Consider the following 15428-nt stretch of genomic DNA (forward strand, 5'->3'; position numbering starts at 1 on the left):
ACATTTGGGTTGGTTCCAAGTCTTTGCTACTGTGAATAGTGCTGCAATAAACATACATGTGCATGTGTCGTTATAGCAGAATGATTTATAATCCTTTGGGTATATACCCAGTCATGGGATTGCTGGGTCAAATGGTATTTATAGTTCTAGATCCTTGAGGAATCGCCACACTGTCTTCCACAATGATTGAAGTGTAAAAGCATTCCTGTTTCTCCACATCCTCTCCAGCACCTGTTGTTTCCTGACTTTTTAATGATTGCCATTCTAACTGGCATGAGATGGTATCTCATTGTGGTTTTGATTTGCATTTCTCTAATGACCAGTGATGATGAGTTTTTTTTTTTTTTCATGTTTGTTGGCTGCATAAATGTCTTCCTTTTTTCTTTTCTTTTCTTTTTTCTTTTTCTTTTTTTTTTTGAGATGGAGTTTCGCTCTTTTGTCCAGGCTGGAGTGCAGTGGCACAATCTCGGCTCACTGCAACCTCCACCTTCCAGTTTCAAGTGATTCTCCTGCCTCAGCCTCCCGAGTAGCTGGGATTATAAGTGCCCACCACCACGCCCAGCTAAGTTTTGTATTTTTAATAGAGACAGGGTTTCACCACATTGGCCATGGTGGTCTCAAACTCCTGACTTTGTGATCTGCCTGCCTCAGGCTCCTAAAGTGCTGGGATTACAGGCATGAGCCACTGTGCCTGGCCAGATGTCTTCTGTTGAAAAGTGTCTGTTCATATCCTTTGCCACTTTTTGATGGGGTTGTTTTTTTTTCTTGTAAATTTGTTTATGTTCCTTGTAGATTCTGGATATTAGTCCTTTGTCAGATGGATAGATTGCAAAAATTTTCCCCATTCTGTAGTTTGCTGGTTCACTCTGATGATAGTTTCTTTTGCTGTGCAAAAGCTCTTTACTTTAATCAGATCCCATTTGTCTATTTTGGCTTTTGTTGCCCTTGCTGTTGGTGTTTTAGTGATGAAGTCTTTGCCCATGCCTATGTCCTGAATGGTATTGCCTAGGTTTCCTTCTAGAGTTTTTATGGTTTTAGGTCTAACATTTAAGTCTTTAATCCATCTTGAGTTAATTTTTGTATAAGGTGTAAAGAAGGGGTTCAGTTTCAGTTTTCTGCATATGGCTAGCCTGTTTTCCCAACACCACTTGTTAAGTAGGGAATCCTTTCCCCATTTCTTGTTTTTGTCAGGTTTGTCAAAGATCAGATGGTTGTAGATGTGTGGTGTTATTTCTGAGGCCCCTGTTCTGTTCCATTGGTCTTTATCTCTGTTTTGGTACCAGTACCATGCTGTTGTGGTTACTGTAGCCGTGTAGTGGAGTTTGAAGTCAGGTAGTGTGAAGCCTTCAGCTTTGTTCCTTTTGCTTAGAATTGTCTTGTCTATATGGGCTCTTTTTTGGTTCTATATGAAATTTAAAGTAGTTTTTTCCAATTCTATGAAGCAAGTCAATGGTAGCTTGATGGGAATAGCGTTGAATCTATAAATTACCTTGGGCAGTATGGCCATTTTCACGATATTGATTCTTCCTATGCATCAGCATGGAAAGTTTTTTCATTTGTTTGTGTCCTCTCTTATTTCCTTGAGCAGTGGTTTGTAGTTCTCCTTGAAGAGGTCCTTCACATCCCTTGTAAATTGCATTTCTAAGTATTTTATTCTCTATGTAGCAATTGTGAGTGGGAGTTCACTCATGATTTGGCTCTCTGTCTATTATCGGTGTATAGGAATGCTTGTGATTTTTGCACATTGATTTTGTATCCTGAGACTTTGCTGAAGTTGTTTATCAGCTTAAGGAGATTTTGGGCTGAGACAGTGGGGTTTTCTAAATATACAATCATGTCATCTGCAAACAGAGGTAATTTGATTTCCTCTTTTCCTATTTGAATACACTTTATTTCTGTCTCTTGCCTGATTGCCTTGGCCAGAACTTCCAATACTATAATGAATAGAAGTGGTGAGAGAGGGTATCTTTGTCTTGTGCTGGTTTTCAAAGGGAATGCTTCTACTTTTGCCCATTCAGTATGATATTGGCTGTGGGTTTGTCATATTTTGAGATATGTTCCATCAATACCTAATTTATTGAGACGTTTTAGCATGAAGGGGTGTTGAATTTTATCCAAGGCCTTTTCTGCATCTACTGAGATAATCATTTGGTTTTTGTCATTGGTTCTGTTTATGTGATGGATTATGTTTATCGATTTGCGTATGTTGAACCAGCCTTGCATCCTAGGGATGAAGCCAACTTGATTGTGGTGGATAAGCTTTTTAATGTGCTGCTGGATTTGGTTTGCCAGTATTTTATTGAGGAAATTTGCATCAATGTTCATGAGGGATATTGGCCTGAAATTTTCTTTTTTTGTTGTGTCTCTGCCAGGTTTTGGTATCAGGATGATGCTGGCCTCATAAAATGAGTTAGGGAGGAGTCCCTGTTTTTCTATTGTTTGGAATAGTTTTAGAAGAAATGCTGCCAGCTCCTCTTTGTACCTCTGTTAGAATTTGGCTGTGAATCTGCCTGGTCATGGGCATTTTTTTGGTTGGTAGGCTATTAATTACTGCCTCAATTTCAGAGCTTGTTATTGATCTATTCAGGAATTCAACTTCTTCCTGGTTTAGTCTTGGGAGGGTGTATGTGTCCAGGAATTTATCCATTTATTCTAGATTTTCTAGTTTACTTGTGTAGAGGTATTTATAGTATTCTCTGATGGGATTTGTATTTCTGTGGGATCAGTGGTGATCTCCCCTTTATCATTTTTTTTTTTTTTTTTTTTTTTTTTTTTTTTTTGAGACGGAGTCTCACGCTGTTGCCCAGGCTGGAGTGCAGTGGCGCGATCTCGGCTCACTGCAAGCTCCGCCTCCTGGGTTCACGCCATTCTCCTGCCTCAGCCTCCTGAGTAGCTAGGACTACAGGCGCCCGCCACCACGCCCGGCTAATTTTTTGTATTTTTAGTAGAGACGGGGTTTCACTGTGGTCTCGATCTCCTGGCCTTGTGATCCGCCCGCCTCGGCCTCCCAAAGTGCTGGGATTACAGGCTTGAGCCACCGCGCCCGGCCCCTTTATCATTTTTTATTGTGTCTATTTGATTCTATTCTCTTTTCTTATTTATTAGTCTGGTTAGTGGTCTATCTATTTTGTTAATCTTTTCAAAAAACCAGCTCCTGGATTCACTGATTTTTTTCTTGAAGGATTTTTCTTGTCTCTATCTCCTTCAGTTCTGCTCTGATCTTGGTTGTTTCTTGTCTTATGCTAGCTTTTGAATTTGTTTGCTCTTGCTTCTCTAGTTCTTTAAATTGAGTTGTTAGGGTGTCGATTTTAGATATTTCCATTTTCTCCTGTGGGCATTTAGTGCTATAAATTTCCCTCTAAACACTGCTTTAGCTGTGTCCCAGAGATTCTGGTTCATTGTGTCTTTGTTCTCTTTGGTTTCAAAGAACTTTTATTTCTGCCTTAATTTTGTTATTTACCCAGTAGTCATTCAGAAGCAGGTTGTTCAGTTTCCATGTAGTTGTGCAGTTTTCAGTGAGTTTCTTAATTCTGGTTCTAATTTGATTGCCTGTTGTCCGAGAGACTGTTTGTTATGATTTCTGTTCTTTTTCATTTGCTGAGGAGTGTTTTACTTCCAATTATGTGATCTGTTTCAGAATAAGTGCTATGTGATGCTGAGAAGAATGTATATTCTGTTGATTTGGGGTGTAGAGTTCTGTAGATGTCTATTAGGTCTGCTTGGTCCAGAGCTGAGTTTAAGTCCTGAATATCCTTGCTAATTTTCTGTCTCATTGATCTGTCCAGTGTTGACAGCAGGATATTAAAACCTCCCACTATTATTGTGTGGGAGTCTAAGTCTCCTTGTAGGTCTCTAAGAACTTGCTTTATGAATATGGGTGCTCCTGTATTAGGTGCATGTATATTTAGGATTGTTAGCTGTTCTTGTTGCATCAATCTCTTTACCATTATATACTGCCCTTCTTTGTCTTTTTTGATCTTTGTTTCTTTCAAATTTGTTCTATCGGAGAATAGGATTGCAACCCCTGCTTTTTTTTCCTTTCCATTTGCTTGGTAAATCTTCCTCCATCCCTTTATTTTGAGCCTACGAGCGTTTTTGCACATGAGATGGGTCTCCTGAGTATAACACACCGATGGGTCTTGACTCTTTATGCAATTTGCCAGTCTGTGTCTTTTAATTGGGGCATTTAGCCCATTTACATTTAGGGTTAATATTGTTATGTGTAAATTTGATCCTGTCATTATGATGCTAGTTGGTTATTTTGCCCATTAGTTGATGCAGTTTCTTCATGGTGTTGATGGTCTTTACATTTTGGTATGTTTTTGCAGTGGCTGGTACCTGTTTTTCCTTTCCATATTTAGTGCTTGCTTCAGGAGCTCTTGTAAGGCAGGACTGGTGGAGACAGAATCTCTCAGCATTTGCTTGTCTGTAAAGAATTTTATTTCTCCTTCACTTATGAAGCTTAGTTTGGCTGGATATAAAATTCTGGGATGAAAATTCTTTTCTTTAAGAATGTTGAATATTGGTCCCCATTCTCTTCTGGCTTGTAAGGTCTCTGCAGAGAAATCCGCTTTTAGTCCAATGGGCTTCCCTTTGTGGGTAACCTGACCTTTCTCTCTGGCTGCCCTTAACATTTTTTCTTTCATTTCAACCTTGGTGAATCTTATAACTATGTGTCTTAGGGTTGCCCTTCTCAAGGAGTATCTTTGTGTTGTTCTCTGTATTTCCTGAATTTGAATGTTGGCCTGTCTTGCTAGGTTGGGGACATTTTCCTTGATAATATCCTGAAGTGTATTTTCCAAGTTGGTTCAATTCTCCCCATCACTTTCAGGTGTACCAGTCAAAAGTAGGTTTGGTCTTTTCACATAGTTCCATATTTCTTGGAGGCTTTGTTCCTTTTTATTCTTTTTTCTCCAAAAGAAAAAGCAAGCGCTTCTAGAAAGCACTTTATCCCTTTTTTCCTTCCTTTTCTCCTACCTTTTTCAGGGATAAAGTACTTTCTAGAAGCGCTTGCTTTTTCTTTTGGCAAAGTCTTCACCAGCATGTGACTCTCAATTTACTGGGCCCATAAGCTTTCTCTTCATATGTTATGTTGGACATTGAATGCCCCCAAATTAGATATCTTAGAGACTTTTGAAAGCCACTCCTGCTCTCTAGATTCCTTCTCTCTGGCCAGGATGTCTCTGAAAGAAAGGCAGCAGCCCCAGGCAGGTGGGTAACCCTGGAAGGTCAGGCTTTTAGCTAGGCTGAAGAACGTCGGTAGTTATTCTGGCAACAGGATCCAAACTAATATTTTGTTCCTGAGGCCAACCGAGTGGCAACAAAGTGATTCGTGGTTGAATTGAATCCAGCTGGATATTTCTCCAGTGTATTTTAAGAAGCACTGCCTGGTGAGAAGTGGGAATTGTGGTCTAGGCGGAGACAAGGCCAGAGTCAGAGGATATGGCTAAGGCAGTGATGGGAGAAGGGATGCAGACACAGAAGATGGGGAATCCAGAGTAGTTGGATTGCAGTTTGCAGAACCTGTGAGGATCTTCTACAAGTGTAGGAAGGACTGTGAGAGTAGGTATGGCAGCTTCAAGGACAGTGGGTCTCAGCTGTACTGTATTTTCTGTAGAGGCAGCATGACGTCGAGTTAGAAGCACGATCCTGGATCCATACTGTCTAGTTTTGAATGCTCCTTCTGTCACTCACTAGCTATCTGGTGTTAGACAAGTTACTTAACTGTTCTGTGCCTCTGTTTCGGAACTGTAAACTGGGGATAATAGTATGTTGATGAAAAGAGTCAAATTCTTTAAAATATTTGAATTTTCATGAGCAACAAGTGGCCCGTGACACAGTGCCACGAGATTCTGTCTCAGGTGGTCAGGCTAAACTTCATTTTATACATTTTAGGGAGACATAAGACATCGATCAATACATGTAAGTTGTACATTGGCTTGGTCTAGAAAGGCAGGACAACTGGAAACAGGGGTGTCCAGGTTGTAGGTGGATTCAGGAATTTTTTAATTGGCAGTAAATTGAAAGGATTAAGTTATTGTCTAAAGATCCTGATTCGATACAAGGGAATGTCTGGGTTAAGACAAGGGGTTATGGAGACCAAGAGTCCCATTATGCAGATAGAATCAATAGAAGGGAGTATTTCTTATCAGACTTAAAGAGTCTGTTCTTTCAATCTTAAGGTGCCTGTTTTAATGTTAATACTGCTCAGCTGTGTCTGAATTCCAAAGAGGGGAGAGTAAAATGAGGCATGTCTAGCCCCCATCCCTCTGACCTTATCATGGCCTGAACTAGTGTTTCAGGTTTACTTCGGAATATCCTTGGCCAAGGGGAGGGTCCATCAGCTGGCTGGGTGGCTTAGAATTTTATTTTTGATTTACAAATAGTACCCATCACATTGGGTTATTGGACATATGAAAGGGATGTATGTGTAAGGCACATGACAAGAGCTCTCAAGTGTTAGAAGTTATAATTCTGACCTAGGTTTCCCTAATGTCCAAATTTATTTGTTTTGAAGGTGTTGGGAATTGCATGCTGTGACAGATGATCGATCTTGCTTTTCACTCAGTCTTGAGAGGAGGGCACAGGGGCCTGGTCCATAGCACACTAAATAAAAAATGAAGCAACTATGGACAGTCAAGATTGAAAGGAGTTTTCAGTTTCAACTCACAGGGAGCTCGGTGAAGGGAAATTAGGGAGAAGTATGAACCCACCTTCAGTCAAAGATATGATAAACAAAACAAAAGTCACAGTAGAGTTTTTTAAAAATTAAAAAGAAACCCCACATCCAAACACTTGAAATATTGTGATCTAGTTGAAAGAAAGGAATGTGGGCATGAAATAAAGGTTTGGGGAAAGCGATCTTCCTTCGTAGTGAACAGGGGTTGGTCCAGAAATGCCCATGGGCCAAATCTGGCCTACTGCTGGTTTATGTATGATTAACAAGCTACGATTGCTTTTTACTTTTTTAAATGTTGAAAAAAATCAAAAGAAGAATATTCATAATATGTGAAAACTAGGTGCAATTTCCATTTCAGTGTTCATAAATAAAATTTTATTATAACACAGCCATACTTGTTTTTTTATGGATTGTCCCTGGCTGGTTTCATGCTTCAAGGGCAGAGTTGAGTGTTTGGGACAGAGATTGTACACCCTCTATGCCTTAAATATTTACTCTCTGATCCTTTCCAGAAGTTATTGATCCCTGGTATTAATGAGTTAAAGCATGGCTGTATTTCTCACTGCTTTGTGTTCCCTGAACACCATTTAATATTTTCTCTTTTTAATAATGTATAACATGCATGGAAGCATAATTAGTTTTATTTCACTTAACCCTTTGCAATGATTATATTAAAATTAGGATGTTCTTTTTGAAGACTAAAAATTACAGTTTTAGCTATTGCATGCGGGGCTTAATACCTAGGTAATGGGTTGATAGGTGCAGCAAACCACCATGGCACACGTTTACCTATGTAACAAACCTGCACGTCCTGCACATGTATCCTGGAACTTAAAATTAAAAAAAAAAAATCACAGTTTTGCAGTTTGCAAAATTCCACCAGGAAACTAAATTACTCTTCAATACCCTGGGGGGAAAAAATCCTGCATCTTTTTTTTTTTTTTTTTTTTTTTTTTTTGAGACGGAGTCTCGCTCTGTCACCCAGGCTGGAGTGCAGTGGCCGGATCTCAGCTCACTGCAAGCTCCGCCTCCCGGGTTTACGCCATTCTCCTGCCTCAGCCTCCCGAGTAGCTGGGACTACAGGCGCCCGCCACCTCGCCCAGCTAGTTTTTTGTATTTTTTAGTAGAGACGGGGTTTCGCCGTGTTAGCCAGGATGGTCTCGATCTCCTGACCTCCTGATCCGCCCATCTCGGCCTCCCAAAGTGCTGGGATTACAGGCTTGAGCCACCGCGCCCAACCATTCCTGCGTCTTTTTAAACCACAGACATGTTCTTGTGGGATGAAGGCTGAGGAAACTAGCCTCCAATGTGTAATTTGATTTTCCCCACTCTCTCCTATCTTATGTGTTCAATAAATATCTGTTGAATTGATTTTCATCATGTTGACAGATAAACTTGGTTGGCAAGAATAGGAAAGTTGTTTGTTTATTTGTTCCATGTGAAAATATAGAACTTTCAAAACACCTAGAGCAGTTTTAAGTATCTAATGATGTGGCACTTTGTTAGAATCTGTACAAAGAAATGTAAGGCAAAAATCACAAATTTATAGTTAATGGGTACTAATGCAGCCAGCAATACCTGAGGTCACCCTGCTGTTTTTAATTCTGTCAGTGTGTTTTCTGTAGCATTTTTAAGTTTTACAGTATATGCCACATTTAATGAGAGAAAGAAAGGATTACATTTTTCTACTGTTACTACTTCTCAGTAGTTAGCAAAGAGATACTCTCTTAGCAATCTATTTTAGCTGCCGTTACATTAACATGAGACATTAATATTTGCAAAGTTTTTTTTTCCTTTGGGAATGAAGGGGTTAACTTTAAAAAATGTTAAGAAGGGACAACTGAGGTCCCAAAGAAAATATTTTCTTACAACTCTAAGGCAGAGCCATTTGGCTATTTAGAAGAATTGTTTTATAAGATGGGTTTTTATAGCAATCATATCCATGCAATCAGTGATGCCTCTGAGCTTGGTCCTATTGGCATCCTCATGAGGTTATAATGTAGTTTAATATTGACCATCTTAAACACATGATCAACTTTTTCAGACTATTTTTTCCTGTTTTTTCACATGACATTTCCCAACAACGTTTAAATTTTAAAATGCTCTGTTTTTAAAGATTGAAATCAGAAACAGATGAGAACAGTACCAATTGATTAGGCTACCATAACTTGGCAACACTGTGTGTTTAGTGTGATCAGTGCTAAAAATGTGAATTATTCACAGTGTTACACAGATGTATAAACCAGCATACTTTGTAATTTAAATACCCTAAAAATTATACTTTTCTCATAATTGCATTAATGCATGAAAAGTGTGAATCACTCATTCTGGTGATTCAGCAATAGATTTGAACTATCAAGCCATTTTAAATATCCTTAAACTGCAATATACTGTTTTTAAAAAGTAAAATATGAAAATTTACTTTTCTGGAATAAATATGTAGAATGAAGCCTGACACATAATAAGTGCAAAGAAAGTAGTTTCATGATGATACTTTGTTTTGGGGTTTTTTTGTTTGTTTGTTTGAGACGGAGTCTTGCTCTGTCACGAGGCTGGAGTGCAGTGGCGCAATCATGGCTCACGGCAACCTCTACCTCCTGGGTTCAAGTGATTCTCCTGCCTCAGCCTCCGGAGTAGCTGGGACTACAGGCGTGCGGCAACACGCCCAGCTAATTTTTGTGTTTTTAGTAGAGACGGGGTTTCACCATGTTGGCCAGGATGGTCTCGACCTCCGGACCTTGTGAGCCACCCGCCTTGGCCTCCCAAAGTGCTGGGATTACAGGCCTGAGCCACCGTGCCCAGCCAATGATACTTGTTAAGAATATGGGCTATTGGGGTCAAACTGACTGAGTGTGAATCCTATTTATGTTCTTTACAGATTTTTGATCCATGGCAAATTTCTCAACCATTCCAGCCCTAGGTCACTTTATCTCTAGATTGGAAATAATAATAGGACCTATTCAATGGGATCAGTAAAAGCATTAAACATGATTGTGCAATGTGAAGTGCTTAACAGTGTCTGAGCTGCAACTTCTAATTCTTAAATGTTCTATCAGTATTGCTATATTATTGTTATTATTGTTATCTTCTATCTTTACTATGATTTTAATATAAAGTTACATATAAATGCCAGTGTAAAAAATAAATTGAATTGTGATACTACAAATTCTAATCCTGAGAGCCTGAGATTACGAGGTTGAACAGTTCCCGTTCCCTTTTTAGGTTCAAGCGTTGGCCTTTTCATATATGCTGCTCTGCAGAGGATGCTGGTTGAGTTCTATGGACTGGATGGATGCTTGCTGATTGTGGGTGCTTTAGCTTTAAATATATTAGCCTGTGGCAGTCTGATGAGACCCCTCCAATCTTCTGATTGTCCTTTGCCTAAAAAAATAGCTCCAGAAGATCTACCAGATAAATACTGCATTTACAATGAAAAAGGAAAGAATCTGGAAGAAAACATAAACATTCTTGACAAGAGCTACAGTAGTGAGGAGAAATGCAGGAGCATATTAGCCAATGGTGACTGGAAACAAGAAAGCCTACTTCTTAAAAACCCCACAGTGACACACACAAAAGAGCCTGAAACGTACAAAAAGAAAGTTGCAGAACAGACATATTTTTGCAAACAGCTTGCCAAAAGGAAGTGGCAGTTATATAAAAACTACTGTGGAGAAACTGTGGCTCTTTTTAAAAACAAAGTATTTTCAGCCCTTTTCATTGCTATCTTACTCTTTGACATCGGAGGGTTTCCACCTTCATTACTTATGGAAGATGTAGCAAGAAGTTCAAATGTGAAAGAAGAAGAGTTTATTATGCCACTTATTTCCATTATAGGCATTATGACAGCAGTTGGTAAACTGCTTTTAGGGATACTGGCTGACTTCAAGTGGATTAATACCTTGTATCTTTATGTTGCTACCTTAATCATCATGGGCCTGGCCTTGTGTGCAATTCCATTTGCCAAAAGCTATGTCACACTGGCGTTGCTTTCTGCGATTCTAGGGTTTTTTACTGGTAATTGGTCCATCTTTCCATATGTGACCACAAAGACTGTGGGAATTGAAAAATTAGCCCATGCCTATGGGATATTAATGTTTTTTGCTGGACTTGGAAATAGCCTTGGACCACCCATCGTTGGTAAGATATTTATCTTAAAGTCATCCCATTTTACTGTTCTTCCCTGTCATATCTCCAGATACAGAAATCCAGATTGTAATAGTAGCACAAATTTGTACAAAATAAATCTGCATGGAACATCTCATGGTAATGGTTTATTCAAGACTGCTTTGATGTAATTGAGAAAGCCAGTATGTATGCCCTGGGATTTGTATTCACTCTACATTTGGGAGAAACTCAAAGTGCCTGCTTATTCTTTTCTTTTGAGACGGAGTTTCACTCTGTTGCCCAGGCTGGAGTGCAGTGGCGCAATCTCAGCTCACTGCAAGCTCCGCATTCTAGATTCACACCATTCTCCTGCCTCAGCCTCTGGAGTAGCTGGGACTGCAGGCGCCTGCCACCACGCCTGGCTAATTTTTGTTTTTGTTTTTGTTTGTGTGTTTTTTTTTTAGTAGGGATGAGGTTTCACCATGTTAGGCAGGAAGGTCTTGATCTCCTGATCTCGTGATCCACCTGCCTTGGCCTCCCAAAGTGCTGGGATTACAGGCATGAGTCATTGCGCCCAGCCTGCCTGCTTATTCTTATCCAAATATTTGAGAGATTCTCTTCTTCTAACTCCCAGTAAACCACGTTGGAAGTAGTAGAGTAATATATATCATAATTATAGCTATATATAAAACTGATGAAATTAGGGTGTGGGCTGGATGTTCGTACTATTTCCATGAAACTTACTTTTTTTCTTACTGTCTTTTCAGGTTGGTTTTATGACTGGACCCAGACCTATGACATTGCATTTTATTTTAGTGGCTTCTGCGTCCTGCTGGGAGGTTTTATTCTGCTGCTGGCAGCCTTGCCTTCTTGGAATACATGCAACAAGCAACTCCCCAAGCCAGCTCCAACAACTTTCTTGTACAAAGTTGCCTCTAATGTTTAGAGGAATATTGGAAGACACTATTTTTGCTATTTTATGCCATGTAGCAATGATATTTTAACAGATTCTCAAGCAAATTTTCTAGAGTCAAGATTATTTTCTTATAGCAAAATTTCACAATGGATGACTCTGAGTGAATTATTATTGTTTTTTACATATCCTATTTTTTATGTAGTGTATGCGTAGCCTCTATCTCATGTATTTTTTTTCTCTTTCTCCTCCCCGCACCATCAATGGGACTATTCTATTTTACTGTTATTCACTAGTTCTTAACATTGTAAAAAGTTTGACCAGCCTCACAAGGCTTTCTCTGTGTAAAGAAGTATAATTTCTCTGCCGACTCCATTTATTCCACTACAAGGCACCTAGAGAGACCACTCCTATTTTAAAAGTGATGCAACCAGCATGATAAGATATGTGTGAAGCCCACTAGGAAATAAATCATTCTCTTCTCTATGTTTGACTTGCTAGTAAACAGAAGACTTCAAGCCAGCCAGGAAATTAAAGTGGTTACTAAAACAGCCTTAAGAATTGCAGTGGAACAAATTGGTCATTTTTTTTTAAAAGTTATTTTAACCTACAGTCACCAGTTTTCATTATTCTGTTTTATTTACCTCACTGAAGTACTCGCATGTTGTTTGGTACCCACTGAGCATACACTGTTTCAGTCCCTAAGGTGTTTGCTGAGATGTGGGTAACTCCAAATGGAGGAGTAGTCACTGTAGACTTTCTTCATGGTTGGCCACTCCAGCCTTGCTCACTTTTGTTTCTTGACCATCCACTCAGCTGATGTTTCCCGGGAAGTGCTAATTTTACCTGTTTCCAAATTGGAAACACATTTCTCAATCATTCCGTTCTGGCAAATGGGAACCATCCATTTGCTTTGGGCACAGTGGGGATGGGTTGCAAGTTCTTGCGTATCCTCCCGGTGAAGCATTTATTTGCTACTATCGGATTTTACCACTATCAAATTTAATTCAAGGGCAGAACTAAAAGTGAGTGTGTATGTGTGTGTGTGTGCATGTGCTATGCATGCTCTAAGTCTCCGTGGGATATGGGAATGGAAAAGGGCAATAAGAAATTCATACCCTTATTCAACTGCATTTAACCTTAAGAAAAATGTCCTTGGGATAAACTCCAATGTTTAATACATTGATTTTTTTCCTAAAGAAATGGGTTTTAAACTTTGGTGTGCATCAGAATCCTCTACAGATCTTTTTGAAAATATAGGTGCCTGGGTATCATGTGTGGAGCTTTTAATTCTGCTGGTGTAGGCTGTTGCCCAAGCATCTATCATTTTATTGAGCTCTTCGAGTGATTCTGATAACACAACCTGGATTGAGAATTTTTATAAGATTGGCAATGGAAAAACATTTATTCTTTTAAATAATAATTTTCTAAAAACCCAAGAGGTCAGGGGGTTTTTATAAACAAATAGCCAAGTGTTCTTTAAATAGGAGGCACCCTTCCCATTGTGCCAAAATCATCTTTTCATTTCTTTTGAAATATGTATGGTTATTTTATACTTGTATGTTGCCTTTCTTTGAAGGCGCCTGAAGCACTTTATAAGCACGAATCCTCACAGCACCTCTGTGAGGTAGATAAATAGTACTTTTCTATGTAGTAAACCTGGAGTATGGAGAATTTCCTAACAGTTCATTCTACTTAATAATGCAATAATGGAGCTCCAAGATGTCTTGGACTTCTACACCACACTCAGACTTCTGGAAAGTTTTCCGTACCTCATTCTTTAGTCCCTATCAAGGTTAGTAAATAAAATAAGTGACATAAAAAACAAAACAAAACTACCTGTTGTGTTGAAAGTTCCTTTTTGCCAATGTTATGTTCAGGAAACTCAATAACCTGAAAAAGTTTGACTTTGATGTGACATCTTCATATTCATCAATGCTGATAATTGTCCAAAGGCATCTTCACTATGTCTACTAAATAACATCCAATGTGTGTGTTATCTATTGTCTAGGGGATGAATTTTAAGTTACAATAAAATATTTTTGTTTTGCATCAGTTTGGTTGCTTTCTCTCCTCTTAGTTCTCCACCCAATTATAGTGACACATCACTTGAATGTAAAACTATAAATTACCCGGCATAATTCAGACTCTGGAACTTGGTGACTGGACAAAAGCATATTCTAAATGCTTAGCTACTTTGATCATTGCCTTCCAAAAAGCTGGTATATCAGCTTTACCTCTTGTTGTAAAGAGTACTCTGCAGGTCTTAATTCTTAATAATTTCACCAATTATTTATAGAATTCTTAATATGTTTCAAGCTTGTGTTGTTTAACCCTCATAATAACCTTGTGAGATGGAAATTATGACCCTCATTTTATAATCTAAAATATAATTGTCATAATACTATGGACAGCATATTATAAAAGTATAAGTAATTTCCAAAACCAAAACGCAAAATGTTTCTCTTTGTAGAAATTAAAGTAAACCCTTTAATTTCAAACATGGTTTAGAAATTAGGCCTACCCAGGAGGGTTGCTCTAAAACCAATCCTTTAGTGAACAGAGAAAATTTTCTGTAGGTTAATCATGTCAGCAGGGAAGAAAGTTCAGCCACCAATCTTTAAAGGGCTCATGAGGAACAATTCCCAAGAACCAGGAGTTCCAGCACTGGGAGGTCATGACCAAAAACATATGTGCCAGCCAACCAGTCCCATGACCTTAGGTAGCCTCAGCACTTAGCAATTGGTATAGAATTATCCTAACTCAGGATGTTCCAGGACATAAAGGGGAGCTCCATTTTGAAACAAAGGACATCTCATTTTCTCTTTTACTTAGGAATATTATACTGAGCGCATAAAATACATGATTTACATTAGCAGTGTCATGCACTTTCTCCTTCATTAATAACAATCTTGGGCTGGGCACAGTGGCTCATATCTGTAATCCCAGCACTTTGGGAGACTTGAGGCCAGAAGTTGGAGAACAGCCCGGTCAACATGGTGAAACCCCATCTCAACTAAAAATACAAAAATTAACCAGGTGTGCTAGCATATGCCTGTAATCCCAGCTACTCCAGTGACTGAGGCAGGAGAGTCACTTGAACCTGGGAGTTCGAAGCTGCAGTGAGCCAAGATTGTGCCACTGCATTTCAGCCTGGGTGACAGAATGAGACCCCATCTCAAAAAGAAAAAAAACAAAAATCTCGGGACCGTCTGCTATATAGTCAATTGTATATAAAGGATGGTCAGTAAGATCCCTCTTTGAATAAGGAGTTTAATCGCAGTCAGTTAAAATGATCAGAGCTCTATGAATACCTGGAAAATACTTGGGACTGCAGTGTACACACTTGTTAAGGTTATGATTCCACAACCAGATTGCCTATCTCGGTCCCTGTGGCCAGGGGGGCTATTGTGGGAATTAAATAAGATTCCCAGTATATATACCTGACATGGTAGATGTCCAATAAAATATTAGCTATTATTTTTGTCGTCATTCTTAAATGCATTGCTTCTCTGTACCTGAGGGAGGCATCAAGTGTTCCCGGAACTGGTGTAGGGTTAATGTTTGCATTAAAGAGCTTCATTTGGAAGAATAATGAGCCTCTGTTATTCCTAATCACATAACTGTCACAGCTCTTGCCTGTTCTTGTCAAAATCTTCTTTCCTTAGGGATTCATGACTCAGCACATTTTTTGGAATTGCCATTCAGAAGCTCTGACACAAAACAAAACAC

General features: G+C 39.0%; 1 protein-coding gene across 5 annotated transcripts in view; it reads left to right on the top strand.

Moving 5' to 3' along the window:
- Positions 1-13748, top strand: part of SLC16A9 (solute carrier family 16 member 9) — a 59885-nt gene extending 46137 nt beyond the window's left edge. For all 5 annotated transcript variants that reach the window (XM_050803048.1, XM_050803049.1, XM_050803050.1 and 2 more), the window contains 2 exons: positions 9902-10816; positions 11551-13748. In XM_050803048.1, the coding sequence (XP_050659005.1) occupies positions 9902-10816; positions 11551-11729 (1094 nt within the window). In that variant the 3' untranslated portion in view covers positions 11730-13748. The remainder of the gene's footprint in view (positions 1-9901; positions 10817-11550) is intronic.
- Positions 13749-15428: the final 1680 nt, after the last annotated feature.

The sequence above is a fragment of the Macaca thibetana genome, chromosome 9 (genome assembly GCF_024542745.1).
Source record: "Macaca thibetana thibetana isolate TM-01 chromosome 9, ASM2454274v1, whole genome shotgun sequence".
In the NCBI taxonomy this organism is placed as follows: Eukaryota; Metazoa; Chordata; class Mammalia; order Primates; family Cercopithecidae; genus Macaca; species Macaca thibetana.